General features: G+C 42.2%; 3 protein-coding genes across 4 annotated transcripts in view; 1 reads left to right on the top strand and 2 right to left on the bottom strand.

Moving 5' to 3' along the window:
• The window catches only part of STXBP4 (syntaxin binding protein 4), a 230,976-nt gene extending 220,371 nt beyond the window's left edge, over nt 1–10,605 (bottom strand). Inside the window, exon 1 of the mRNA XM_013971768.2 lies at nt 10,531–10,605. The gene's annotated coding sequence lies outside the window, so the exon portion shown is untranslated. The remainder of the gene's footprint in view (nt 1–10,530) is intronic.
• LOC102175794 (cytochrome c oxidase assembly protein COX11, mitochondrial) lies at nt 10,627–17,413 on the top strand. The gene is made up of 4 exons (XM_018064073.1): nt 10,627–11,032; nt 13,961–14,116; nt 16,407–16,532; nt 16,919–17,413. The coding sequence occupies exons 1-4, from the start codon at nt 10,682–10,684 to the stop codon at nt 17,132–17,134; spliced, it is 849 nt and encodes a 282-aa protein (XP_017919562.1). The 5' UTR covers nt 10,627–10,681; the 3' UTR covers nt 17,135–17,413.
• Nucleotides 17,811–27,361, bottom strand: part of TOM1L1 (target of myb1 like 1 membrane trafficking protein) — a 62,334-nt gene continuing 52,783 nt past the window's right edge. The window contains exons 12-16 of one of the 2 annotated variants that reach the window (XM_018064072.1): nt 25,115–25,166; nt 23,375–23,480; nt 22,667–22,748; nt 19,015–19,079; nt 17,811–18,444 (exon numbers count right to left, since the gene is read on the bottom strand). In XM_018064072.1, the coding sequence (XP_017919561.1) occupies nt 19,016–19,079; nt 22,667–22,748; nt 23,375–23,480; nt 25,115–25,166 (304 nt within the window). In that variant the 3' untranslated portion in view covers nt 17,811–18,444; nt 19,015. The remainder of the gene's footprint in view (nt 18,445–19,014; nt 19,080–22,666; nt 22,749–23,374; nt 23,481–25,114; nt 25,167–27,361) is intronic. The other variant, XR_001919665.1, reaches the window with a different exon arrangement.

Genomic DNA, 27,361 nt, shown 5'->3' with positions numbered 1-27,361 from the left:
CTTATATTGAAGAAAGTGGAGAAAACCACTAGACCATTCAGGTATGACCTAAATCAAATCCCTTCTGATTATGCAATGGAAGTGCTTAGATTACTATGCAAATAGATTTAAGGGACTAGATCTGCTAGAGTGCCTGATGAACTATGGATGGAGGTTCCTGACATTGTACAGGAGGCAGGGATAAAGACAATCCCCAAGAAAAAGAAATGCAAAAGAGCAAAATGGCTGTCTGAGGAGGCTTTACCAATAGCTGTGAAAAGAAGAGAAGCAAAAAGCAAAGGAGGAAAGGAAAGATATACCCATTTGAACGCAGAGTTCCAAAGAATAGCAAGGAGAGATAAGAAAGCATTCCTCAGTGTTCAGTGCAAAGAAATAGAGGAAAACAATAGAATGGGAAAGACTAGAGATGTCTTCAAGATGATTAGAGATGCCAAAGGAACATTTCATGCAAAGATGGGCACAATAAAGGACAGAAATGGTATGGACCTAACAGAAGCAGAAGATATTAAGAAGAGGTAGCAAGAATGCACAGAAGAACTGTACAAAAAAGATCTTCACCATCAAGGTAATCACGATGATGATGTGATCACTTGGGTAGAGCCAGACGTCCTGGAATGTGAAGTCAAGTGGAACTTAGGAAGCATCAGTACAAACAAAGCTAGTAGAGGTAATGAAATTCCAGTTGAGCTATTTCAAAACCTAAAAGATGATGCTGTGAAAGTGCTGCACTCAATATGCCAACAAATTTGGAAAACTCAGCAGTGACCACAGAACTGGAAAAGGTCAGTTTTCATTCCAATCCCAAAGAAAGGCAATGAGAAAGAATGCTCACACTACCGCACAACTGCACTAATCTCACAGGATAGTGAAATTGAAAGTGAAGGTGAAGTCACTCAGTCCTGTCCCACTCTTTGCAACCTATGGACTGTAGCCCACCAAGCTCCTTTGTCCATGGGATTATCCAGGCAAGAATACTGGAGCCGGTTGCCATTTCCTTCTCCAGGGGATCTTCCCGACTCAGGGATTGAACCCAGGTCTCCCACGTTGCAGGCAGACGCTTTAACCTCTGAGCCATCAGGGAAGGCCCATGACAGTGAAGTAATGCTCAAAATTCTCCAAGTCAGGCTTCAACAATACGTGAATGGTGAACTTCCAGATGTTCAAGCTGGTTTTAGAAAAGGCAGAGGAACCAGAGATCAAATTGCCAACATCCGGTGGATAATGGGAAAAGCAAAAGAGTTCCAGAAAAAAAACACCTATGTCTGCTTTATTGACTATGCCAAAGCCTTTGACTGTGTGGATCACAATAAACTGTGGAAAATTCTGAAAGAGATGGGAGTACCAGACCACCTGACCTGAGTCTTGAGAAATGTGTATGCAGGTCAGGAAGCAACAGTTAGAACTGGACATGGAACAACAGACTGGTTCCAAATAGGAAAAGGAGTATGTCAAGGCTGTATATTGTCACCCTGCTTATTTAACTTCTATGCAGAGTACATCATGAGAAACGCTGGGCTGGAAGAAGCACAAGCTGGAATCAAGATTGCCAGGAGAAATATCAATAACCTCAGATATGCAGATGACACCACCCTTATGGCAGAAAGTGAAGAGGAACTAAAAAGCCTCTTGATGAAAGTGAAAGAGGAGAGTGAAAAAGTTGGCTTAAAGCTCAACATTCAGAAAATGAAGATCATGGCATCTGGTCCCATCACTGCATGGGAAATAGATGGGGAAAGAGCGGAAACAGTGTCAGACTTTATTTTGGGGGGCTCCAAAATCACTGCAGATGGTGACTGCAGCCATGAAATTAAAAGACGTTTACTCATTGGAAGAAAAGTTACGACCAACCTAGACAGCATATTCAAAAGCAGAGACATTACTTTGCTGACTAAGGTCCGCTTAGTCAAGGCTATGGTTTACCCAGTGGTCATGTATGGATGTGAGAGTTGGACTGTGAAGGCTGAGCGCCAAAGAATTGATGCTTTTGAAGTGTGGTATTGGAGAAGACTCTTGAGAGTCCCTTGGACTGCAAGGAGATCCAACCAGTCCATTCTGAAGATCAGCCCTGGGATTTCTTTGGAAGGAATGATGCTAAAGCTGAAACTCCAGTACTTTGGCCACCTCATGTGAAGAGTTGACTCATTGGAAAAGACTCTGATGCTGGGAGGGATTGGGGGCATGAGGAGAAGGGGACGACAGAGGATGAGATGGTTGGATGGCATCACCAACTGGAGGGACATGAGTGTGAGTAACCTCCATGAGTTGGTGATCGACAGGGAGGCCTGGGGTGCTGCGGTCTACTGGGTTGCAACATGACTGAGTCGGACACGACTGAGAAACTGAACTGAACAAAAGAGATGGCACTGATGAATTTATTTTCAGGGCAGCCAAGGAGAAACAGACATAGAGAACAGACCTATGGACATGGGGGGAAGAGAGGAGGGAGAAGGGGAAATGTATGGAGAGAGTAACATAGAAATTTACAATACCATATATATGGGGAGGGAGGTGGGAGGGGGGTTTATGTTTGGGAACGCATGTAAGAATTAAAGATTTTAAAATTTAAAAAAAAATAAAAAATAAAAATAAAATCACACACACAAAAAAAGAAATTTACAATACTATATGTAAAATGGACAGCCAATGGGAATTTGGTGTATGACTCAGGAAACGCAAACTGGGGCTCTGTGACAGGCTGAAGGTTGGGATCGGGAAGAAGATGGGAGGGAGGGAACATGGGTGTACCTTTGGCTGATTCTTGTTGATGTATGACAGAAAACCAAAAAATTCTGTAAAGCAATTTTCCTTCAATAAAAAAATAAGAAAAAGAATGTGTGATTCATGACAATAGCATCATAATATAATAAAAATTAAACAATTATAACTTAAAAAAAAAGATTGCCTGGAAAAATCAACAGCCTCAGATATCCAGATGACACCACCCAAATGGCAAAAAGTGAAGAGGAACTAAAGAGCCTCTTGATGAATGTGAAAGAGAAGAGTGAAAAAGATGACTTAAAACTCAACATTCAAAAAATGAAGAACATGGCATCCAGTCTCATCACTTCATGGCAAATAGGTGGGGAAAAAAATGGAAATAGTGACAGACCTTACTTTCTTGGGCTCCAAAATCACTGTGGATGGTGACTGAAATTAGCTTGCTCCTTGGAAGGAAAGCTATGACAAACCTAGACAGCATGTTAAAAGCAGAGACATTATTTTGCTAACAAAAGTTCATCTAGTCAAAGCTACAATTTTTCAAGCAGTCATGTATGGATGTGAGAGTTGGATCAGGAAGAACTGATGCTTTTGTACTGTGGAGTTGGAGAAGATTCTTAAGAGTCCCTTGGACAGCATGGAGAGCAAAGCAATCAATTCTAAAGGAAATCAACCCTGAATATTCATTGGCAGGACTGATGTTGAAGCTCCAATCTTTGGCCACCTGATGTGAAGAGCCAACTCACTGGAAAAGACCCTGATGCAGGGAAAGATTGAGGGCAAGAAGAGAAAGGAGAGACAGAGAATGAGATAGTTGGATGGCATCACCAACTCAATGGACATGACACTCCGTGAGATGGTGAAGGACAGAGAAGCCTGGCATGCTGCAGTTCATGCTGCGGTCACAAAGAGTTAGACATGACCTAGCCACTGCTTCCCTTGTGGCTCAGACAGTAAAGTGTCTGCCAACAATGCAGGAGACCCAGGTTTGATCCCTTGGTCAGCAAGTTCCCCTGGAGAGGGAAATGGCTACCCACTCCAGAATTCTTGCCTGGAAAATCCCATGGATGGAGGAGCCCGGTAGGCTGCAGTCCCTGGGGTCACAAAGAGTCGGACAAAACTGAGCCACTTCACTTCACTTCCCTTCACTTCGCCACTGCACGATGGCAAGGGTCTTTAAGAACACTGGGAGAGAGCAGGAAGGACTCCCTTCCCTGGGGGAGACTAACTGATCTTTTTAAAATGGCAGAAAGGTTTCTGGAAATCAAGATACAAATGATTGATCAAAGGGTTATTTTACTATCTCCTTTATTTTCTACCCAAAGGCAATATTCGCCTAGGTGCTGCATTCTTTTCTTAGATTTTCAAGAATCCAAGCACCCATTTGAATGCAGAGTTCCAAAGATTAGTAAGGAGAGATAAGAAAGCCTTCCTCAGTGGTCTATGCAGATACAGAGAAAAACAACAGAATGGGAAAGACTAAAGTTCTCTTCAAGAAAATTAGAGATACCAAGGGAACTTTTCACGCAAAGATGGGCACAATAAAGGACAGAAATAGTATGGACCTAACAGAAGCAGAAGATATTAAGAAGAGTCCCCAAAAATACACAGAACTATATACATAAGAACTTCACATCTCAGATAATCACTATGCTGCGATCACTCACCTAGAGCCAGACATCCTGGAATGTGAAGTCAAGTGGGCCTTGGGAAGCATCACTAGAGCAAAACTAATGGAGATGATGGCATTCCAGTTGAGTTATTTCAAATCCTAAAAGATGATGCTGTGAAAGTGCTGCACTCAATATGCCAACAAATTTGGAAGTCTCAGCAGTGGCCACAGGACTGGAAAAGGTCAATTTTCATTCCAGTCCCAAAGAAAGGCAATGCCAAAGAATGTTCAAACTATCACACAATTGTACTCATCTCACATGCTAGTAAGGTAATGCTCAAAATTCTCCAAGCCAGGCTTCAACAGTACATGACCCGTGAACTTCCAGATGTTCAAGCTGGATTCAGAAAAGGCAGAGGAACCAGACATCAAACTGCAAACATCTGCTGGATCATCAAAAAAGCAAGAGAGTTCCAGAAAAACATCTACCTCAGTTTTACTGACTATGCCAAAGCCTTTGACCGTGTGGATCACAATAAACTATGGAAAATTCTTCAAGAGATGGGAATACCAGACCACCTGACCTGCCTCCTGAGAAATCTGTATGGAGGTCAAGAAGCAATAGTTAGAACTGGACATGGAACAACAGACTGGTTCCAAATCAGGGAAGGGGTATGTCAAGGCCATATTGGAGAAGGCAGTGGCACCCCACTCCAGTACTCTTTCCTGGAAAATATCATGGACTGAGGAGCCTGGTAGGCTGCAGTCCATGGGGTCGCTAAGTCAGACACGACTAAGCGACTTCACTTTCACTTTTCACTATCATGCATTGGAGAAGGACCCACTCCAGTGTTCTTGCCTGGAGAATCCCAGGGACGGGGGAGCCTGGTGGGCTGCCGTTTATGAGGGCACACAGAGTCAGACACGACTGAAGCGACTTAGCAACAGCAGCAAGGCTGTATATTGTCATCCTGCTTATTTAACTGATATGCAGAGTACACCATGAGAATCACTGGGCTGGATGAAGCACAAGCTGGAATCAAGATTGTTGGGAGAAATACCAATAACCTCAGATATGCAGATGATACCACCCTTATGCGGAAAGAGAAGAAGAACTAAAGAGCCTCTTGATGAAAGTGAAAGAGAAGAGCGAAAAAGTTGGCTTAAAGCTCAACATTCAGAAAAGTAAGATCATGGCATCTGGTCCCATCACTTCATGGCAAGTAGATGGGGGAACACAGAAACAGTGACAGAATTTATTTTGGGGGGCTCCAAAATCACTGCAGATGGTGACTGCAGCCATAAAATTAAAAGACACTTGCTTCTTGGTAGAAAAGTTATGAGCAACCTAGACCACTTATTTAAAAGCAGAGACATTACTTTGCTAACAAAGGTCCACCTAGTTAAACCCATGGTTTTCCCAGTAGTCATGTATGGATGTGAGAGTTGGACTATAAAGAAAGCTGAGCACTGCAGAATTGATGCTTTTGAACTGTGGTGTTGGAGAAGACTCTTCAGAATCCCTTGGACTGCAAGGAGATCCAACCAGTCCATCCTAAAGGAAATCAGTCCTGAATATTCATTGGAAGGACTGATGCTGAAGTTGAAACTCCAATATTTTGGCCACCTGATGCTAAGAGCTGAAGACTCTGATGCTGGGAAAGACTGAAGGCGGCAGAAGAAGGGGATGACAGAGGATGAGATGGTTGGATGGCATCACTGATTCAATGGACATGAGTGTGAGTAAACTCCGAGAGCTGGTGATGGACAGGGAGGCCTGGCATGCTGCAGTCCATGGGATTGCAAAGAGTCGGACATGACTGAGCAACTGAACTAAACTGAAGCCCATCAGCAGTGAAACTCATTTGTCTTGGAGTTGCAAGGATAGCAACATGCAAGCCACAGCCCAAACCAGTGGGAAACAGCAGATAATTGGTTCAAAGAAGCAGTCCTAGGCTTCTTGAAAGGAGATCATTAGACTAACAGCTCACTGCTCACACAGGTTTCCTGAGACTGACTGCCCTCTGATTGGTAAGCAATGCTATCCTATGTTCCCCTTTGTGCTAAATGCTTATTACAGTATGCCTAACAAGCCAAGGCCTCTGCTTTAATGGCATATACATGTTCCATTGGGAGATAATAAAAACGGGAAAAACATGAGCTAGTTTCAGATACCGAAAGGCAACAGATCATATGTGACTAGACAGAGGAGAGTTAATTTAAATTCCAGCTAAGATCCACATAATAGATGAGCCAGGAGCAAAAGAGGGACCCAGTATTTCAGGTGGAGAACAGGTATCAGGCAGCAAAAAGTTTGGAGTGTTTACAGAGCAAAGAGTGTGGTGGTATCATGGTGGATGGGGAGAGAAAAATGAAGTCAGAGAAGCAGGTAGGGTCTTAGAATCTTAGGGGTCATTGTAAGGAATATGAATTTTTGCTTGATCTTATTTCATACAATCTGACTATTCTCAAAAGATCTGCATTTGCTTTTTGTCTTATCTCTTATCTTTAACTTTTGCTTACTCTAGGTAGGCTGACTGAACTCTAGCCTGAATTATGTCAAAATGTTGGTCAGGTCATCTGAGATACAATCAATCTGGGGGAAGGGGACAGTACAAAATGAAAATGTAAAGCTCCTTGTAAAAAAAAAAAAATTATTAACAACTTCAAAATAGTGCCAGCAGAGCATTAAACTAAGTACATGGTCCAACTAAGTAAGGGGCCTGTTTAAGAGCAAGGCCCTGTGTGACTGACTGCATAGTTCACAAACCCATGAGGCTGGTACTGATCTTGAAGACCATTACTTGAAAAAAAAAATGCCACTGCTGGGCATACACACAGAGGAAACCAGAACTGAAAGAGACACATGTACCCCAATGTTCACTGCAGCACTGTTTACAATAGCCAGGACATGGAAGCAACGTAGATGTCCATCAGCAGATGAATGGATAAGAAAGCTGTGGTACATATACACAATGGAGTATTACTCAGCCATTAAAAAGAATACATTTGAATCAGTTCTAATGAAATGGATGAAAATGGAGCCTATTATGCAGAGTGAAATAAGCCAGAAAGAAAAACACCAATAAAGTATACTAACACATATATATGGAATTTAAAAGATGGTAACGGTAACCCTGTATGCGAGACAGCAAAAGAGACACAGATGTATAGAACAGTCTTTTGGACTCTGTGGGAGAGGGAGAGGGTGGGATGATTGGGGAGAATGGCATTGAAACGTGTAATATCATATAAGAAACAAATCGCCAGTCTAGGTTCGATGCATGATACAGGATGCCTAGGGCTGGTGCACTGGGATGACCCAGAGATGGTATGGGGAGGGAGGTGGAAGGGGGGTTCATGATTGGGAACACATGTACACCCATGGTGGATTCATGTTGATGAATGGCAAAACCAATACAATATTGTAAAGTAAAAATAATAATAAAATAAAATATGAAAAAAAATGCCTTTTACTGATAAATGACTTCTGTTTTCATTTCACCTTAACTGACAATCATATAAACTTATTCAAGAACTTTTAAATGGAGTAGCCTTTCAAACATGTTATTTAAAGGAAGCTGCCAGGAAATAAGAAACTAGCATATTAAGACTTACTGAGAGAACTTCATGCCACTATTGTGCACTAAGCAGAAAACATAATAAACACAGTAAACATACTAAACACATGGTAAAGATACTAAAAAATGTAATTACAAACTGAATTTTAAAAACGACACATCTTTATAATCTTTGCATCTTCAGAAAGCCTAAGAAACCAATAATCAGATAAGAAAACATTATGACTATCAAACCATTTTTTTTCCATTTTTCCTTCTTTTCCTACCTTCACCTATTTCACTCAACTGTCACCTCTCCTAAATGGTTTATATGAAAAATAACCTACTATTTTACCTACTACGTAAAATTGGACATGATCATAGGTAAGTAGAAAGGGTTCATAAGATTCAATTATTTATTGCTAAAAAATGATATTACAAATTAAAGGTGCCAAGTCTGAGATGTCAGTCCCGTCCTTGATGTTTTAAGTTTGAAATAAACATCTCTCCCTGCAGGAAAGGGCTACACTAGCCTTGCCTAAGGTGTCCCCATTTCATTCATGGTAGAAGCCACTACTTAGCATTAGTTAGCAGAATGACTTAAAAACTGCAGTCAATACTGCTCTACTGCTACCAAGATTACTGAACCTCGGAAAAGAGTAATTTCATTTGCAACTAATTATAAATAAAAATCCAAAACAAAGACATTATTATTGACAAATTTATGCTGCTACCTGTTGATACACTGAAGGGTTGCCTGGAAAAAAAGAATGGTCAAAGGGAATGCTGTGTTGGTTTCAGTGACATTAACAGTTGCATGGGGTTTGAGTCTATGCTGTAAGGAATTTAAAACATGACACGTTTTCAACCTAAAAGAGATGACAGTCTGGTGTAAGAACTAAGGTAGTTACAGATGAAAAAAAAAAAAACTGGCAAATGTTCTCATAACACAAGAATAAATTTTCAGAATGAAAGAATCTTGAAATTTTTGTGCAAAGCAGAAGAGTCAGAAGATACTTTTTATTTATTTATTTTTTGTTTGTAATTTTCTGGCCATGTGACCACAAGTTAATCAATTACTCTTTCAAGGTGACCATCATCACTCACCTGGACTACTGCAATTGCCTCCTAACTGTTCTATTTTCTTTTTTGCTCCCTTCCCCTTAGTCCACTCTCCATTCCAAAACCAGTATCTTTTTAAAAATGTGAATCAGATTTCACTTGTAAGCTTCATATTATTTTTAGAATAAAATACAAACCCTGGATACTCCAGTTAAAAGTAAATTTTAAAAAATATAAACCTTGGACATGGCCTAAAAGGCACTATTACCTGGCCCATTTCTCCAGCTCACAATGGCCTCCTTTTTGTTTTTCAGTGGTAAGTAGCTCTTTCTTGCCTAATCGCCTTAGCATGACTTAGAATTGTCATTGGTAGGTTGCTCTTTATCATCACCCAGGACTAGGCTCAAATAGACCTTTCTTTAGTGCCCCTCCTCTTGACTTTCAATCACACTGTACTGATTGTTATCTGAAATTCTTGTGTATCTGTTACTTGCCTTTCTCCTGAGTCCCTTCAGTAAAAGGACACATTCTATAACTGATCTTCTTTGACTTTCTCTGTGCTATAGCCCCAGTAGGTAGAACGATGTCTGGCCCACAATAGCACAATAAATGTTGAATGATTTGAAGTCATATAACTTCTCAGGATTTCAGTTTTTTCATCCACAAAATGGGGATAATTATAACTACTCTGGACATTAGCAGTAAAGACTAACGTTCACTAAATGTTTACACTGTGAAAATCACTTCACATGCATATCTTCATATATACTGTTACGATTTTTATTTTACAAGTAAGGCCGATAAGTTTTAAAGAGGTCAAACAACCGGCCTAAGGACACAAGGCCACAGTGAGGACCCGGGTGAATCTAGACTTGTGTAACCTCGGAATCTGATCTCATAGTTCCTTGCAAGATGCTTCCTTTCATTACGGAAAAATCGGCTATGCCTTCCGCCCCAGTTTGGTCTGTAGGACAACTGAAAAAAGACTTGTGTAACCTCGGAATCTGATCTCATAGTTCCTTGCAAGATGCTACGGCAAAATCGGCTATGCCTTCCGCCCCAGTTTGGTCTGTAGGACAACTGAAAAAAGCTATTACATCTCCCGTGCGTTTATTTTTCAAGATAAGCAGTCCATTCCCTTCAACCCCTCCTTAAACGATCCTCACAGCCCGGTCACCATCCTCTCAAAAACCAGTCTGACGACGTCTCTCTCGCCCCAGAACTGGTTAATTTTCACTGGACAAGTGGTTAAGGGACACGAGACCAACAGAAGCCGATTCCCAGGAGCTGAGAAAATAAAGGTGTGCCAGGGTCCAAGCGGGCTGTGGTTGACACAAGAAGGCTTCCCTGTCCAAACCCAGGACACTGATAGCGGACCGGCCACCAAGGGCCCGCGCGGGACACGGCCGCGCCAGGGCGAGACAAAGCCTGCTGGGGGCTGGAAATTTCAGGGACACAAGCCATGTGATGAGGGAGTGCAGGCGGAGGAGCGCGAGGCGTTTCCCTGAAAGTAAGTTAAACAAATACTGGAGGACAGCGAAGTGGGAGGAACAGTTATTAACAAAATCGCGCACTTACCCGGCCACCCGGCCTCCGTAGCCCGACCGCAAAAGCGGCCGAGAACCGTAGCCTAGGCAGCGGCGGGCTCAACCCAGAGCTCGCGAGACCGAGGAGGCCTCGCGAGATCCGGCCCCCTGCCCCTGACAGGCGGGCGCGCTTTCCGGGCGTCATGGGAGGGCTCTGGCGTCCGGCTTGGAGACGCGTCGTTTTCTGCGGGTGGCCTTGGAGCCACCTTGGGCGCCCAACCCGGGCTGCCGAGAGGGCAGAGCCGTGTCTCCGGCCGGGGAGGAGCGGGCCGGCGGGCACTGAGCAGGGGCTGAGGCGGCTTGGGACATGGAGGCGCCCGAGCCCGGCGGAGCAGCCGGCTCGGCGGCCGAAGAGCACGAACCCCTACACGCGCTCGCAGGAGGAGGACTGGCGGCGGCGGAACAGGACGGTCCTCACCTACGTGGCCGCGGCGGCGGTGGGCATGCTGGGCGCGTCCTACGCCGCCGTGCCCCTTTACCGGCTCTACTGCCAGGTAGGGCTGGCGCGGCCCGCCCGGCGGCCCTGCTGGAGGGGCGGAGGGCCGGGGCGGCTCCCTAGACCGCGAGGCTCCGCGGGGCCCGGTGGAGGACTGTCCGAAATGACCTCCCCGAGGAAAACGGGCCTTGAAGTTCAAGAAAGCTAGTGACAGAGCTGCCGGTCCAACTCGAGCTCTTGTGTTCTTGCCCGTACCCCACTGCCGAGTGAAATTCCCTGCTCTCAGAGCTACCACCCGAAAGGTCTGCAGTCTACACTCCTGTATCCAGCAATGTCCTGCTGCTCACACGCCTGCCTGCTTTTAAAATGTAATTTATGTTCATACATTCCCTCTGTGAAACACATGCAGGTTCTGTGCAAAGGTTAAGCCTGGAAACGGGAGTTTGCTTGCTACTTCTGCCTAAACTGGGAGTAGCTTTTTATCTGTACAAACTACTGTGATTTAGGACTTTGTATAGATGATTTAGGACTTCGAGGCTTTTCCCCTTTGTTAATATGTAACTGTAATGTCCTTCCTCCGGGCTCCTTTTTAGATCAGAAACTCTAGTGCAGTGGTTTTCAAAGGGTAGACCCTCCCACGAGCAGCAGCATCATTACCTGAGAGGGGGAACTTGAGTACAGATTGTTGGATCCAACTCCAGAACTGTGTAATCAGGAACTCTGGCGGGCAGGGCCCAGCAATGTGTATTTTAATAAGTTCCCTAGCAGATTGTGATGCAGACTTAATGTTTGGGAACCGCAGGCACAGGGCTACTTCATCTGTTACATACACATGTTCTGCTAAGTTCTTAAGCAGCAGTTTGCTGCTTTGGGCATTAGGTCACCCATAGAGCTTCTTAAACATATCAGGGCTTCCCTACCCCAGAGATTCTGATTAGGAGACCTGGGTAGGGTCCAGGAATTTCTGTTTTAAAACCGTGCCATGAATGAGAGCTACACTTTGGGTTCATTCACTAAGTGAGTAATAGCGGGTTCCCAAACTTTGCTGTACATCGGAGTCACCAATAATATTGAAACCAGAATCTAAAGGACTTGTTAGTTTCTTAATATCAGCATTTATATGGGGAGGGGCAGTGGCTTGATTGCTGGAGGATGAGTGTAAAATGTGAGTTAATGTTCATCACAAGCTAGCCTGGACCAAGCATGAATCCCCAAACTACCATTGATGAAATCATAAACAGAACTGAATCCAAAACATCTAGTGTAGATCTCCCCAAACCATGGGGCATGGACGGGGGAGGTGGGTGGGTGATTTTATTTTCCAGGGAATATTTAACAATATCTGAAGACATTTTAGTTGCCATAACCTGGGAGGTGCAGGGGGAGGGTGCTGCCTAGTGGGTAGAGAGAGGTTAAGGGATGCTGCTAAACATCCAGCCCTGCAGAGAACAGACCCCTCCCCCACCCCCACCAAAAAAGCAAAGAATTATCCTATCCAAAGTGTCCTTAGTGCCAAGATTGAGAAACCCTGCCCCAAACTGAAATGACAAATTTCATTCACATGGGTGAAAGTGCAGGGCAGGAAAGTAAAAATCTATTGTGGTTTGCAATCCTAAACTTAAATCACCGTTGGATGTTCAGTAGTGACACTTCCAAAAGAACATCTTCTAATTTTTGGAATCACAGAACTTTAGAGCCAAAAATAAGGGATTATGTAAACCACTTCATACACCGAGCTCATTTTATGAGTATAGAAAGTGTAGCCCAAAGAAAGTAAAATTGAGTTTTTGGAGCTACTTAGTGACAGAACTAGACTGGAGCACAGGACATTTTCTTTTCAGGGCCTTTTTTCTATTCTTGTTTAATTTTGCAAATCATCACACTAATTTGAAGACTGTATTCAAAGACTGTCAGAAAGAAAACATTCAAGTGCCTCAGGTTCTTCAGAAACAAGTTACATCTTAAAACGTAGCCTTCTTGAACAGAAGAATTGGCTTGCCCTCTGATTAAACAAGGGTAAATAAAGGCTTGCCCTCTGATGTGTTTTGTAGGGTTATAATGTAGCTTCATAATGCGTGGCAGTTTAGTGAAGCTGATTGACTTGTTTAACAAGCTGAGGTAGTAGTACTGTATTTTGCTGGGAGTCTTTCATAGCCTCAAATTTGGTATTTTTTTCCCAGTATAGTAACAGATTAATTATCCGGAGACCAGAATTCTGGCAACCTCAAGCATCAGAAGAATGATGACCCTGGAAGTAAGGACTTTTTTTTAAGCATCTCTGATAAGGAAATACGTAACAGCAATAAAGATAGGCAAGAAGTGTCAGATACAGATTATCCTGATGCCTTATGATTAGTCCATTCAGTGACCAAAGAGATCTGATTAACTGATGATACTATGTAAAAGCTGTACAGTACCAAAAAATACAGAAAACATTTACAGAAACATTTTACCAACATGGCAAAATACTTAACGATGCTTGAGGAAAGCAGACTATAGAAGTGAATTTACAAACTAATCTTACACTAAAAGTTATGATACAGAAAAGGACCAGATAAGAATGTGGAAAATGGAATTAAATAGTTTTATTGAAATGACAGCATTGTGGGTATATTTTATTTCTATTCATAATAGTAGTTATAAAATACTAGCAGTAAGGAGAAAGATGTTTAATGAAAAGTTCAGCTAAAAATTCAGAGCTCTGTTATCAGTGCAGAGTCCATTCTCTTTCAGATGATTCATTTTTGATCATTTTTACAACCAGGTGATTACAGAAAAATATGACTTTAACATACATAGACCCTTGACACCCAAAAAGTGGTCAAATCATTAGCACATTCATAGGAAATGGTCAGTGATAGTATGTAAACCTTGCTACTACTGGATTATTATTTTTAAAATTTTGTTTCATCCAGTAAATAGGTCATCAGCACCTAAAACTATTGTACTTTTGTATAGCATATTATGCCTTGTTATCTTTTCCTAGACTACTGGACTTGGAGGATCAGCAGTAGCAGGTCATGCATCAGACCAGATTGAAAACATGGTACCTGTTAAGGATCGGATCATTAAAATCACCTTTAATGCAGATGTGCATGCAAGTCTCCAGTGGAACTTTAGACCTCAGCAAACAGAAATATATGTAAGTACTTAAAACAATGTTTAAAAGATTGCTTTTTCCAATTTAAAGATTGATTCTTTCATCACTTACTGTTTCACAATTTAGGAAACACTCATCTAAACTTAATTTCAGAATACTGACAGATTCCATTACTGTAATTCTTCTATTCCCACAGACTACTTTTTGACAGTGCACTACATTTAATGCAACAAAATATTCTTTTAAGTTATATGGCGTCATAATAAAAGTCACTCTGGAGCAATGGAAAATGTCCTATTTTTATTAGAATCATATTAAGAGTTCACTAAAAAGTTCTCTGTCACCAATCTTGAGAGTAGGAACAGCTGTCCCGATGCGTCAGACAGTAAAAAATGTCTGCAATGCAGGAGACCCGGGCTTGATCCCTGGGGCACGAAGATCCCCTGAATAAGGGAATGGCTACCCACTCCAGTATTCTTTCTTGCCTGGAGAATCCCATGAACAGAGGAGCCTGGCGGGCTAGTCGTTGGGGTTTCAAAGAGTCAGACACAACTGAGTGACTAACACTTAAACTTGTTTACCCCAGGTAGAGATGATATCGGAGAAGGCGATGGCACCCCACTCCAGTACTCTGGCCTGGAAAATCCCATGGACGAAGGAGCCTAGAAGGCTGCGGTCTATGGGGTCGCTGAGGGTCAGACATGACTGAGCGACTTCACTTTCACTTTTCACTTTCATGCACTGGAGAAGGACATGGCAACCCACTGCAGTGTTCTTGCCTGGAAAATCCCAGGGACGGGGGAGCCTGGCGGGCTGCTGTCTGTGGGGTCACAGAGTCGGACACGATTGAAGTGACTTAGCAGCAGCAGCAGCAGAGATGATACAGGAAACTGTTGGAAAACATTGGTTACACTGGAAAGTAGTTTACTGGTTTACATCAAAATACCCCTCTCTCTCGGAGAAGGCAATGGCACCCCACTCCAGTACTCTTGCCTGGAAAATCCCATGGACGGAGGAGCCTGGAAGGCTGCAGTCCATGGGGTTGCTGAGGGTCGGACACGACTGAGCGACTTCACTTTCACTTTTCACTTTCATGCATTGGAGAAGGAAATGGCAGCCCACTCCAGTGTTCTTGCCTGGAGAATCCCAGGGACAGGGGAGCCTGGTGGGCTGCCGTCTATGGGGTCGCAGAGTCAGACACGACTGAAGTGACACAGCAGCAGCAGCGCATCCATATCTCTTAAAATAAATTTAAGGATTTTTGAAGTAATCATGCTAAAAAGTTATATTCTAGCCCAGAAAGACTATGCACCTTGAAAGTTGCCTAACATCTTGCCTAGAGGATTTAGCTGAAATTACCTCATGAACTGAGGAATAAGCCAGAAAAATTTAAGTGTAACTCTTACTGGAAAACTCTATGAATGACAGTGCTTTCCCAGGTTAGTAATCCTGACTGAATCTCTTCAGTGATTGAGGGTGTTAAAGATCGTGGTTTTGAGTATCAATTCCAGTCACATAGTAGTGTACAAGGTATTAGTGGCTAATCTGGTACATGTGGCAGAGCATCCCTAGGACACTAGTCAGCGTCCAAGTACTTTAAAGCTTGCGATTTATTCTATCCATTATTTTCTCTCAAAAGAAAAGTATTAGTGCTTTTCGGCTAAATAAAACTTCTATCTAGTCAATTTTACTTTGGTTATAAATATAATTTACTCTGGTTGTAAACTAAGTTTAAGGTTGGTAACGTTCTCTAAAAAGTGAAGTGAAAGTCACTCAGTCATGTCCAACTCTTTGCAACCCCGTGGACTGTATGTAGCCCGCTACGCTCCTCTGTCCATGAAACTCTCCAAGCAAGAATACTAGAGTGGGTAGCCATTTCTTTCTCCAGGGGATCTTTCCAACCCAGAGATCGAATCCAGGTCTCCTGCACTGTAGGCAGATTCTTTACCGTCTGAGTCACCAGAGAAGGGAAGCCTTTTTCTAAACAGAATCTTTAGTCAGTTTATATAATATTCCAGGTAAGTGTTAAGAAGTTAGACTTGGCTGTTCTTGGACACATTTTAAATAACTTCATCTGCAGATTACCACTTCAAGACTTCAGACATACAAGAGGACAGTCCGTAATGTACGCGTGATAGAGCAGTGGCTCTCCACTGACAGGCAAGTTGCATTTGAAGGTCAAACATTCTTGGGTAGCATTCATTATTTATTTTGCTGACTCTTAAAATTAGATTAGGTCTTATGGTCTGAAATGAAAATACTGACTAATTTAGTATGGAGTGCAGATTTGTAAGATTTAAAGTGTTGATAATGTGTATTTTCCTTAAAACAGGTAGTGCCAGGAGAGACAGCACTGGCGTTTTATAAAGCTAAGAATCCTACTGACAAACCAGTAATCGGAATTTCTACATACAATGTTGTACCATTTGAAGCTGGACAGTACTTCAATAAAATACAGGTATAACTGAATGCAGATGTTACAGAATGTGATCAAAGTACCTGAGATTGTTTGGTAATAAATTTACTGCAGTGTTTTTTTAGAAGATACGAAATTTTGAAAGTTCATTTATTTTAAAATTCAAACTATTTTTTCATTGCTTATAATAATTATGCAGCGGTTGAGAGCCAAACTATATGGATATCAGTTTTTTTAAGATTAGAAGAATTTGCTGATTCTCGATCTTTAAAAGCAAAAGTCAATCAGAGATGAAAGATGCTGTTATCCTATCATAGAATTTAAAGATTTAATTAACAGTATGCTTATTATAGCCAATAAATGGAGCACAGTTTCTATTCTAGGTAGCAGAATAGAAATACTAATGAATACTTTTCTATAACTTTTAGTGCTTCTGCTTTGAAGAACAAAGGCTTAATCCACAAGAGGAAGTAGATATGCCAGTATTTTTCTACATTGATCCTGAATTTGCTGAAGATCCAAGAATGGTGAATGTTGATCTCATCACTCTTTCTTATACTTTTTTTGAAGCAAAGGAGGGGCATAAGTTGGCAGTCCCAGGCTATAATTCAAATCACCAATTAAGTCCTGCTTCAAATTTGTGATTTTTAAAAAATCATGCACCTTGTCTTCTCAGAGAAGTATTTAAACTAATATGAAGCCTTCTGTTTTAAATGTTATCTACTGATGGTTCTTTTCTTCCCAATTCATTTATCCTACTTAAAATGTATGACAGTTCGAAACCATGTATGTTGGCAGAAACTTGATTCAGCTCCCCTTTTAGGTTATCAGCACTTCGTACTTGTAGCAATAAACTTTTATTATTATTTCTCAAATAACTGGTTATTTTCATTACAAACAGTCACTATTTTAAAAGCTCAAAACAAAAGAGTAATCACTGAGCCCTAACAGCTTACCCAAAGACTACATTTTTATTTCAAATCTGACTGTATTTGTCCCTTAAACTCTAGGGTTATCTTACATTCAGAGTACTAAATAAGTACTTTGAAAGTCTGGTACCATGAAATTTAAATAAAATGCATTAAGTATATCTAGTAGGCTTCTAGCATTTCTTGTGGTAATTCCAAGTCCCCAGATTTTAAATTGTAAGTGGGATTGTGAGGATTTACTAACATTAGAAGTTCTTCTGAAAAAAAAAGAAAAAGTTCTTGAACTGTTTTAATAGTAAGTCATTTGTCGTCATAACTTGTGACAAAGGAAAATACAAGTTATCCTAAATGTTTTCCAATAGACTTTCTTCCAAAAAGACAAAAACAACCATTTAGTGTTACAAAGAATTGTATTTAAAGGCAACCAATGTAGAATCCAGTGACCTCTTGAGGGTAAACCTGAAATACAGTTGAACTACAATCATCAAAGCTTTCACAACTTATAATTCTAAATAAGAGTGTTATTTATAAAGAAGTGCAAATTGACTTTTACATTCAACTTTAGGTAAATAAAGGCACTCAAGTATTCTTCCTGAATAATAGAGTTTTTCCATGTCATGCTTTGACTTATTAACAATTATTTTATACTGAAACAGTCTTCATCTACTCTTACCCCATCTCTTGTGATGATTCTAAATGTAGGAAGGCCTGTGAAAACATAAGGTGCTACACTTAACATGGTTGGCCTCAGTACCATGAATTTTTGTTCTGCCTAAGTTTTAAGGGAATGTATATTACAACCAAGTTCTTCTGAGATAAAGCTTAAGCTGCTGTCAGGAACCATATATGTTACTCTGGAACTGTGACTCTTCTGTTTAAACCTCATTAATGCAGAGGAAAAATATTCCACTGTGGTTTTGATGTTTTGGAAGGTTTTAACTTGTGGGTCTCAAAGCTGGACAGGGTCCACCTTTTGGAAAATTGGCACCCATAATGCTGCTAGTGAACTGGTCATCCATTTCCACCTGGAATAAAAAGAAGAGTCAATTATCTCCGTCCTTTCCTCTCTTTCCCCAGTCCTTGATAAACAGACACCCACAGTCAAGTAGAGGAAAGGTGGGAATGTACTACTTCCACGAGGGAAGTGTGCAGGGAATAAATATGGTTAATAGGTTATTGGTGGCTGTGTGCATTTATTAGTAAATGAATGGAATGATTAGTAAAGCAACAGAATCCAGACCAACCTAGAATAACAGTAAATGGGTTCTACCAGTCCCAGTCAGCAAGTATTAACTGTACACAGAATACAAATCTGATTCTATTGCTAAGAATTTTTTACTGATCAGCTGTTAGCATTAATATTTTTTTTACCATAAACCAATTTCTGCATTCCCAAGATTTATAATTTTTAGCTAACATGGTCACAAAGAATCTATCGTTGATCATTACAATTTGAGTGACATAGGAACTTGGGTAACACTTCACTCATCAAATTGTCAGACTGAGATGGCCCTTACAAAGCGTAAGTCATAAATGTAGACAGTGACAGCTACACTGAAATCCTGTGGAATGTAAGGTGTGGGAGTTGAATTTACCTCAACAATTACTGTGACTTTGCGCTCCTTTGTGGTGATGAACATCAATGTCTTCATAAATAGCTCTGAAACAAGTCATCATGGTAAATTGATAAATATGGTTATGGATCAATTTCAATGTACTATTTTGGCTGTTAACCGCCATCATCTTACACCAAAAATCTGGTGCCATTTTAGGTGTTGAGGCTGTATCAATAAATAAAAACAAAGGTCTCTTCCCTGAAGCTTACATTATAAAAAGTACTTTAGATCTTAATGCTGCTATTCCCATGCATCTTACAAATATGTATCTTATATAACCGTCTTATAATTTAATGAGAAATATGGCTCAAATTTAGACAGCTTGCTTTCTGCTTTAAAAAAAAAAAAAGCAAGAATTGTTCAGCTTTCCCTGGCTTCAACATTAGAAATTAATATTCCAGCTTATTTAACCACTGTCATCTTTGTACTTTGTATATAGTAATTCTTCTGTGATAATCTTCATTTGCCTTAACATATGTCTATAGATAGAATATATCTATACCTACAAATATGGCATTAATATACACAGTATAGCAACACATGACTAAGAAAAAGAATCTCATAACAATCAAAGCACTTTTAAGACATAATCGCTAACTTCAGGAAGTGCCAGCACGGTCCAGAAATTTTAATGTTTCTCTGTTTTGTCTTTCATTTTCCACGGAAGTATTTCAACCTCCTTCACGCTACTCAAATCTATGATGCCCCTCCTCTCAGTCGGAAAAACCTCCTATCTTAATAAATGTCTTTACATGGAAACCTGATGTTCCCATCACCAAATCTTCAAGTCTCTTTTCATCTGCACCATCATCTACTTTTATGATCCTATCTAATGACCCCTGGCTTCTTAAACACTTCACTCAGACTCCCTCCCTGAATCTTCAACCTCTTCTTCTCTACTAAATTTTATCCCTCAGGATTCACAGATGTTCCAGCATTTCCCATTTTATAAAATAATATAGTCTTTTATCCCATGTCTACTTAATTGCCTCAGTAATACTCTAGCTGCCAGACCACTTTTCCCAAATCCTTCGTGTTTAAGTTTCTTTGTAAGCTGCCTGTGCACCGTCTACTTCATCCCTTTTTAATGCACTGAGATTTGCCCTGTCCCTGTCAACTTCTACTGAATCACTCATGATCATCTGTTACTTAGTCCATTATCTAGTGTTGAGTCCTTGTCTGTCTTCAGCGACGTTCATCACATTTGTGCACTCCCTTCTTTTTGTTTCCAGACTGCGATTTCCACATCTGGTAATAGGTTCCGTGTTGTTCTCTTTGCTCCTGACTTTTCCATTTCTCTCCCCCTGGGCCTGCAACACTGATTCCCAAACTTGTCACTACACTAAAAACTGCAGGTCTTAATTTGAATGTCACTTCTCAGGCTTTCTCTAACCCCCAATTAAGTCAGTTCTTTCTGTTATATATTGTCAAGTCAATATCTTTCATACTATTAACTGCAAATGCATGTTCGCCTGCTGATTTAATTTCTGCCTCCTTATTAGATTTGCCCTCCATTAGGTTCAACATTATAAATCAGGCACCAATCATTTCCCCTTGTACCTAGTTAATTTTCAGTCATATGTCAAATGAGTGAATTGTGTATGTATATGTATATTCATAAGTACTCTATGTTCTGCTGGAGTAGAAATTCTTCACTTGGGGTTCATGGACAACCAGTGATGTGATAATCCCAGGACTTTCATGTAAGATTTTATGCTTTTCCTTAGGGAGAAGTTCCCTGGATCTCATGGAACATTTAAAGAGATTGAGACACGCTACCACCCGGAAAGTAAGAACTGTAGTGCCGGTGGTGGTTCTTCAGCCCTTAAGTCATGTCCGACCCTTTGTCACCCCATGGACTGCAGCATGCCAGGCTTCCCTGTCCTCCGTATCTTCCAGTTTGCTCAAGTTCATATCCATTGAGTTGGTGATGCTATGTAACCATCTCATCCTCTCCTGCCTTCTCCTCCTGTCGTCAATCTTTCCCAGCATCAGGGTCTTTTCCAGTGAGTCGGCTCTTTGTATCAGGTGGCTAAAGTTTTGGAGCTTCAGCTTCAGCAACAGTCCTTCCAATGAATATTCAGGGTTGGTTTCCTTCAGAATTGACTGGTTTGATCTTGCAGTCCAAAGGACTCTCAAAAGTCTTCTCCAGCACCACAATATGAAAGTGTCATGAGCTTTCAAAGTGGTAGGGAGTTCCAGAACTTCACCTCTCCAGCTTCTTGCTATTTCTTACCTTTAATGTCTCCTATACCACCACATCTACTTACAACTATCTCATAATTAACTAATTATAATCTGCTTCCTATTTGCTTGGAGAAACTGATTAAAAAAACATGCATTCTTGAGACAACATACCTAGTTTAACCAGTTTCTAATTCCTTAAAGCACTAACATATTCAGTGATACTTTATCAAGCAGAATGAAAGTTTCACAATCCTGTTAGGAAAAAATATTTAATGAACTCCTAAGCTTATCATAATAAGCCTGGGACTGCATAGTGGCTGCCTGTTTAAGATGAGACAGGTTCTGCAGGCCTGCTTCACTCACTTACAAATCATTCCAAAACATCACTACACTGAGGGTGTGAACCAGGGGGTCAGGGTGAAAAACACAAATGCCTACACATGTCAGGCAGATCAGATGAAGGTATGTGGGGGGCCTGGTGAACTGAGACAGCGCAGCCCCAAACTATTGCTAGCATGTAAAAATGCAGGCCTGGCATTGTTGTAATATCAAAAAGCATCCAGAGGTTCAGAAAGTTAGTGAAATATCCCATCTTTTAACTTGGCAATTAATTTTTATGTGCATACTTAAAATTCACATAGGTCAAACAAAGCACAGTTGCAGGCAAGATACAGCCTGTAGGCTGCTAGTTTCTAAACAATCATTTCTATGAAAATGCTTTAATCATTTTAAACAAGTTTGGAGGTAACTTTAGTCCAAACATATTAAAACCAATGAGACTGTGTGTGCGTGCTCAGTCGTGTCTGACTCTCTGACCCTGTGGGCTGTAGCTCGCCAGGCACCTCTGTCCGTGGAATTCTCCAGGCAAGAACACTGGACTGCGTTGCTATTCCCTACTCCACTAATGAGGCTACCATCCCATAAATATTTATATGCACTTGACCAATATGAAATCACAAAATAATACTGCTTTAAGGATTCCAAGTTAAAAAGTAATTTTTACATTAATAAGCACACAGTTGTCATAGTGAAGATTAAAAACAAGTTCTTATGTAAGTTTTTTTCTGGCATTAGTCAAAGAACAACTAAAATACCCCATCAACGTGGTACTTAAGAGTCATCAATCAGTGAATAGTGCCTGTCTCGAGCTGGAGAGAATCTGACTTTCTTCCAAGGCATCTATAAGGAATACACTAATGCACATGATGGTTCTGCTTATTTCTTAGTGTGCAACCCCAGTGTTTTTATTTTTAAGCCACAAGGTCAAGAATGACAAGACCAACATTAAGAGCAACAACCACCACAAAATCTCATAAATCACTTTTATATAAGGTCATTGATTTCTGCTAAGGCCTGAACAAAGTTAAATGTATAACCAAACCCTGTGAGCTCTGCTACCAAAGGGAACCAAGACAAAAAAATAATCATTCTGTAAATGACTTACTCTGTGGTGACAGCAGGAGCTAAGGGATCAAACTCCATTACTTCACAGTAATTGGGTGGCTGGAGATCGTTCTTTGTCATCGCTGTAGGCAACAAAAGGAAACACACATTGTGCTTTTTGAGGAGATACACACAGTTAATACTCTCTCTGACTCTGACTTCAAACAGAAGATCCTAATGAACGCTTGACAACCAGGAACAAGCACACTGGTGTCCCAGCGCTACTGCCCAGTACAAGTCTACGGGCGCCCAGACTCGGACTAAAGGTTCGTTCACCTCAGCACTCAGAATACAGGATTCAGTGCCACACAAGCACCTGCACAGTCTCCTCATGTCAGTCACGGGGCTTCCCGTGTGGCTCAGCGGTCAAGAATCCCCTTGCCAATGCAGGAGATGTGCCTGGATCGGAAAGATCCCCTGGAGAAGGGCACGGCAACCCACTCCAATGTTCTTGCCTGGGAAATCCCCCGGACAGAGGAACCCAACGGGCTGCAGTCCACGGGGCTGCAGAGTCGGGCGTGACTTAGTGACAACAGCAACAGTCAGTCATAATGAAATCTGCCTTAAATTTACCTCATGTAGCTGAAAATGCAAATGCACTCTAATTCTTCTCTCTGCATATCTGTTTTTAGTCACCAATAAATCTCTAGCAGACCCATCTATTCTTGTAAGTTTCTTTATTTGGTGCAGATAATAAGGTCTTAAGTACCTGGATGATTGCTAGGCAGAGGTGGCAGTCTCTGGTTTGATGGTGTTGCTGGAACGGTCTGTAGGCTAACTGGCTGCAGTAATACTGCATTTGAATGTTCCAGAAACTGAAGAGAGCAGAGCACACGTTCAAATAAACATTCTAAGCTTTTATGATTTTGATTCCTAACCTTCCAAGTGGCACTATCCCAAGAATCATATATTCTCAATCAGATAAGAATTACTAATGGTTAACTATTATTTTAGTTTTTAAGGTAATATCCCTTTATAAAACCTACTGCTGTTCTGTCTGGTTTCATGCTCCCTGCACCTTAATTCCCACATTAAATGTAAACTTAAATAAAACATATTGCTTAAAAAAAAAACAAAAGCCAGAAATGTACGGCTCAGTCCAGAGTCTCCTGTCCCACACTGAATATAAAACCTTGGCCTCAAAGAGGCAAAACCATTAAGTACAAAAAAGTGTATCTGTCAGACCTGGTCAAGAGAATGCCTCACCACTGGGGACATGGAGCAGAGCCCTGTGGGCCCTGTGATTATCTGAGGGAACACAGGTCATATGCTCTGAAGCAGACAGAGCCAGTGCAGCTGAAGCAGAGTCAGCCAAGGGAGGGGCCGGACGTACAGCTGGAGAGGCAACGGGAGAGGTCAGAGCGGCTTCTCAGGCTTTGATAAAGTGGAGTCAGAAAACCACAGGTGGCTTTAGAGTAAATGAGTGACATAAACTTTATTTTAAAAAAAGATCTGTTCTGGTTTCTGTTTGGAGAACAGATTGTATGATGGGGTGGGGGTGGAGAGGGAGGTGGAGGCTGGAACAGCAGCCCTGCGGGAGGCCATTGCAGTACCCATCTGATGTAGCTTGCGCTGGGATGTAAAAGGGAGGTGGGAAAAGGTGGCGGGATAACATATATTTTGAAGGCAAAGGTAAAATGGTAAAGGTCAAGCACAGTTTCCCAAGGTTTTTGACCTGAACAACAGAAACTGGTCATTTACAGAATGGGGAAGACGGCCGAAGGAGCACATCGGGAGCTGAGGCTGAAAGAAAGCAAGGGGAGATGTGAAGTGACAGGTGGAAATGGGAGTTCTGCACATGGGGAAGGGGTATGGACTGGAAACAACTTGTAAGTGCTCAGAGTCTGAGTGGTACTTCTTGATACGAGACCAAAAGACCAGAGAGGAAATAATGTGGGCAGAGAAATCTGAGGCCTGACTCCCAGGGTCTCCAACACTGAGAGGCCAGTAGAGAAGAGGTCAGCAAAGGGATGCAGAAGAGAGCAGCAGGAGAGCCTGAAGGGAGTGGTGTCTGAAAGCACGTGTGCAGACGGGAGGAGGTGGCTGGCCTCAGCTGCTGCTGATCAGGTAGGATGAGCGCTGAGCACTGCAGGACTAGTCAGTCATCGGGAGGTCTCCAGTGACCTTGACAAGAGCTCAGCCCGCGAGACGGCTGAGATGAGAACTTGTCTGACTGAAGTCCGTCAGAGGATGGGAGGAAAGAGAGCAAAGATAGCAAATAGAAACAGTTCCAAGGGAATTCTCTTCCTTTACTATCTTTCTAATGGAAGTGAGACTATACTTATCTTAAATGATTAAAGAGGCAACAAGGAAAAGCCCTAACAAGGGCTTCATTAACACCTTATGAAGAAATTTTGAGCAGAACTTGAGAATTAAGGATTGGGAGCTCCATTTTAGCATGATAATCTGCTCCCTGGGGGCACTGCCCGGGAAGGCCTTCATTACTTACACTCTCGTATGTATGACTTGAGGCGAGGTTTTGGCTGGTCCTTTGGGCAAACCTAGGATAGTGTGATAATACAGCATGATTACCCTACAGTGAGAACACAGTGCAAAAAGATGACCTTCCTGGTCTAAAAGCAATACCCCAAATGCACCTTCAGACTGCACAGAAGTATTAATTTTATAGAACAACTGCCAGTGGTGTTGGTGCCCACCAGGTCATAATGCCCAAACGCCAAAGAGAATGAAGACAAAGCACTGGGGCTGGGCAGCGGCAGCCCGAGACCCCGGAGCGCACTCTATCGGTCACAGCAGCGCCTTCAGTCTCGGCTCAGAGCAGCTGCCACCCCATCACTTCTAAAGGATGAAAGGCAAGGCAGAGTAGAGGTTAGGATGGGGCACAGTTTGGAGTTGGAGTAAACACATTTGCCCTGTCTCTTTCACCAAATGCCACTATAAAATCTGGACAGAAGGCATGGGGCAAATATCTGAGAGCTGCAAGGTGAATATTAATTACAAGCGAATTGGGAAAGAAGACTAGAATTGGGACATCAATGAATTGCTGGTGAACTTACCATGTTCTGCCCCTCTGGGTATTTCCGACTGGCATGCAGTACAGCCTAAAGCCCAGCTGGACAGGGAGGACACACAGCTCCAGGAGGACGCGCATTCTCACTCAAGGAGCAGGAGGGAAAGCCTAGTGCCCAGAGTGTGCAGGGCAAGCCTTGGCCCTTTCTTCCTCTTCCTTCTCGCACTCTAATCCCCGGGCAATCCCCAGGTGGCCTCAGGGACAGCAGAGGCAACGGGGACCGAGAGGGGCTTAAACCTCTGAGAGGCAACTTCCACTCTAAGAGGGGAACCGTGATCATCCCAAGAGGATGAGGCAAAACCTTGTTTCCTTTATCCTTTCTATCCTGCCGTCTGGTCCCCATGACAAGCATAGTCAAGGAAATGCATGACACAGTAAACCTGCAGCTTTTTGACTGGAGAGACCAAAAAGGGAATCCCAGGAAGGCAAAGAATCAGGGAAATCACAAAGACAGAGGAATTCAGGACAATGACCTCTAAGTTGTTTATGAACTCCTGGGCTTACACCCTGATCTATGCATCCATGGCTGATCCCAATCAATGCCAAGTGAAAGTGAAAGTGAAAGTGAAGTCACTCAGTCGTGTCCCACTCTGCGACCCCATGGACTGTAGCCTACCAGGCTCCTCCATTCATGGGGCCTTCCAGGCAAGAATACTGCAGTGGGTTAAAGATGCTGAGAAATGAACACACAGCCTGCTGTCCAGATCTTACAGTGACAAATGGGTGGCACACGTGTGGGATGCATCTCAGTAACACTCAACGGCTTTGAAAATTTAACTGACATCAGAACGAAAGCACACAGAAGGCAGGCTGAAACTGCAGCATAAACTTCACTAGGCTGTCTGCCTGCTAAAATCAAAGTACCAACATTCAACACAGGATTTAGATAAGACCAAGATGGTGACTGCAGCCATGAAATTAAAAGACGCTTACTCCTTGGAAGAAAAGTTATGACCAACCTAGATAGCATATTGAAAAGAAGAGACATTACTTTTCCGACTAAGGTCCGTCTAGTCAAGGCTGTGGTTTTTCCAGTGGTCATGTATGGATGTGAGAGCTAGACTGTGAAGAAAGCTGAGCGCTGACGAATTGATGCTTTTGAACTGTGGTGTTGGAGAAGACTCTTGAGAGTCCCTTGGACTGCAAGGAGCTCCAACCAGTCCATTCTGAAGGAGATCAGCCCTGGGTGTTCTTTGGAAGGAATGATGCTAAAGCTGAAACTCCAGTACTTTGGCCACCTCATGCGAAGAGTTGACTCACTGCAGAAGACTCTGATGCTGGGAGGGATTGGGGGCAGAAGGAGAATGGGACGACAGAGGATGAGATGGCTGGATGGCATCACCGACTCGATGGACATGAGTTTGAGTGAACTCCGGGAGTTGGTGATGGACAGAGAGGCCTGGCGTGCTGCGATTCATGGGGTCGCAAAGAGTCGGACACGACTGAGCAACTGAACTGAACAGAACTGAACTGAGATGTTTGAGTGGGCACTAAATCCAAGAATATATGACCCTAAAATAGGAAAATGGGGATCTGGGGAAGGACTTGAGAAACACGGGGGAGAAGGCAAAGTGAAGATGGAGAAAGACAGCAAAGTGTGTGGCCACAAGACACGGAAGTAAAGGAGTGCCTACGCTCCCCAGAATGTGGAGGACGGAAGAATGA

Source organism: Capra hircus, chromosome 19 (genome assembly GCF_001704415.2).
Source record: "Capra hircus breed San Clemente chromosome 19, ASM170441v1, whole genome shotgun sequence".
In the NCBI taxonomy this organism is placed as follows: Eukaryota; Metazoa; Chordata; class Mammalia; order Artiodactyla; family Bovidae; genus Capra; species Capra hircus.
Note: the sequence above shows the minus strand (reverse complement) of the source record. Positions and strands in the feature narration are given on the sequence as shown.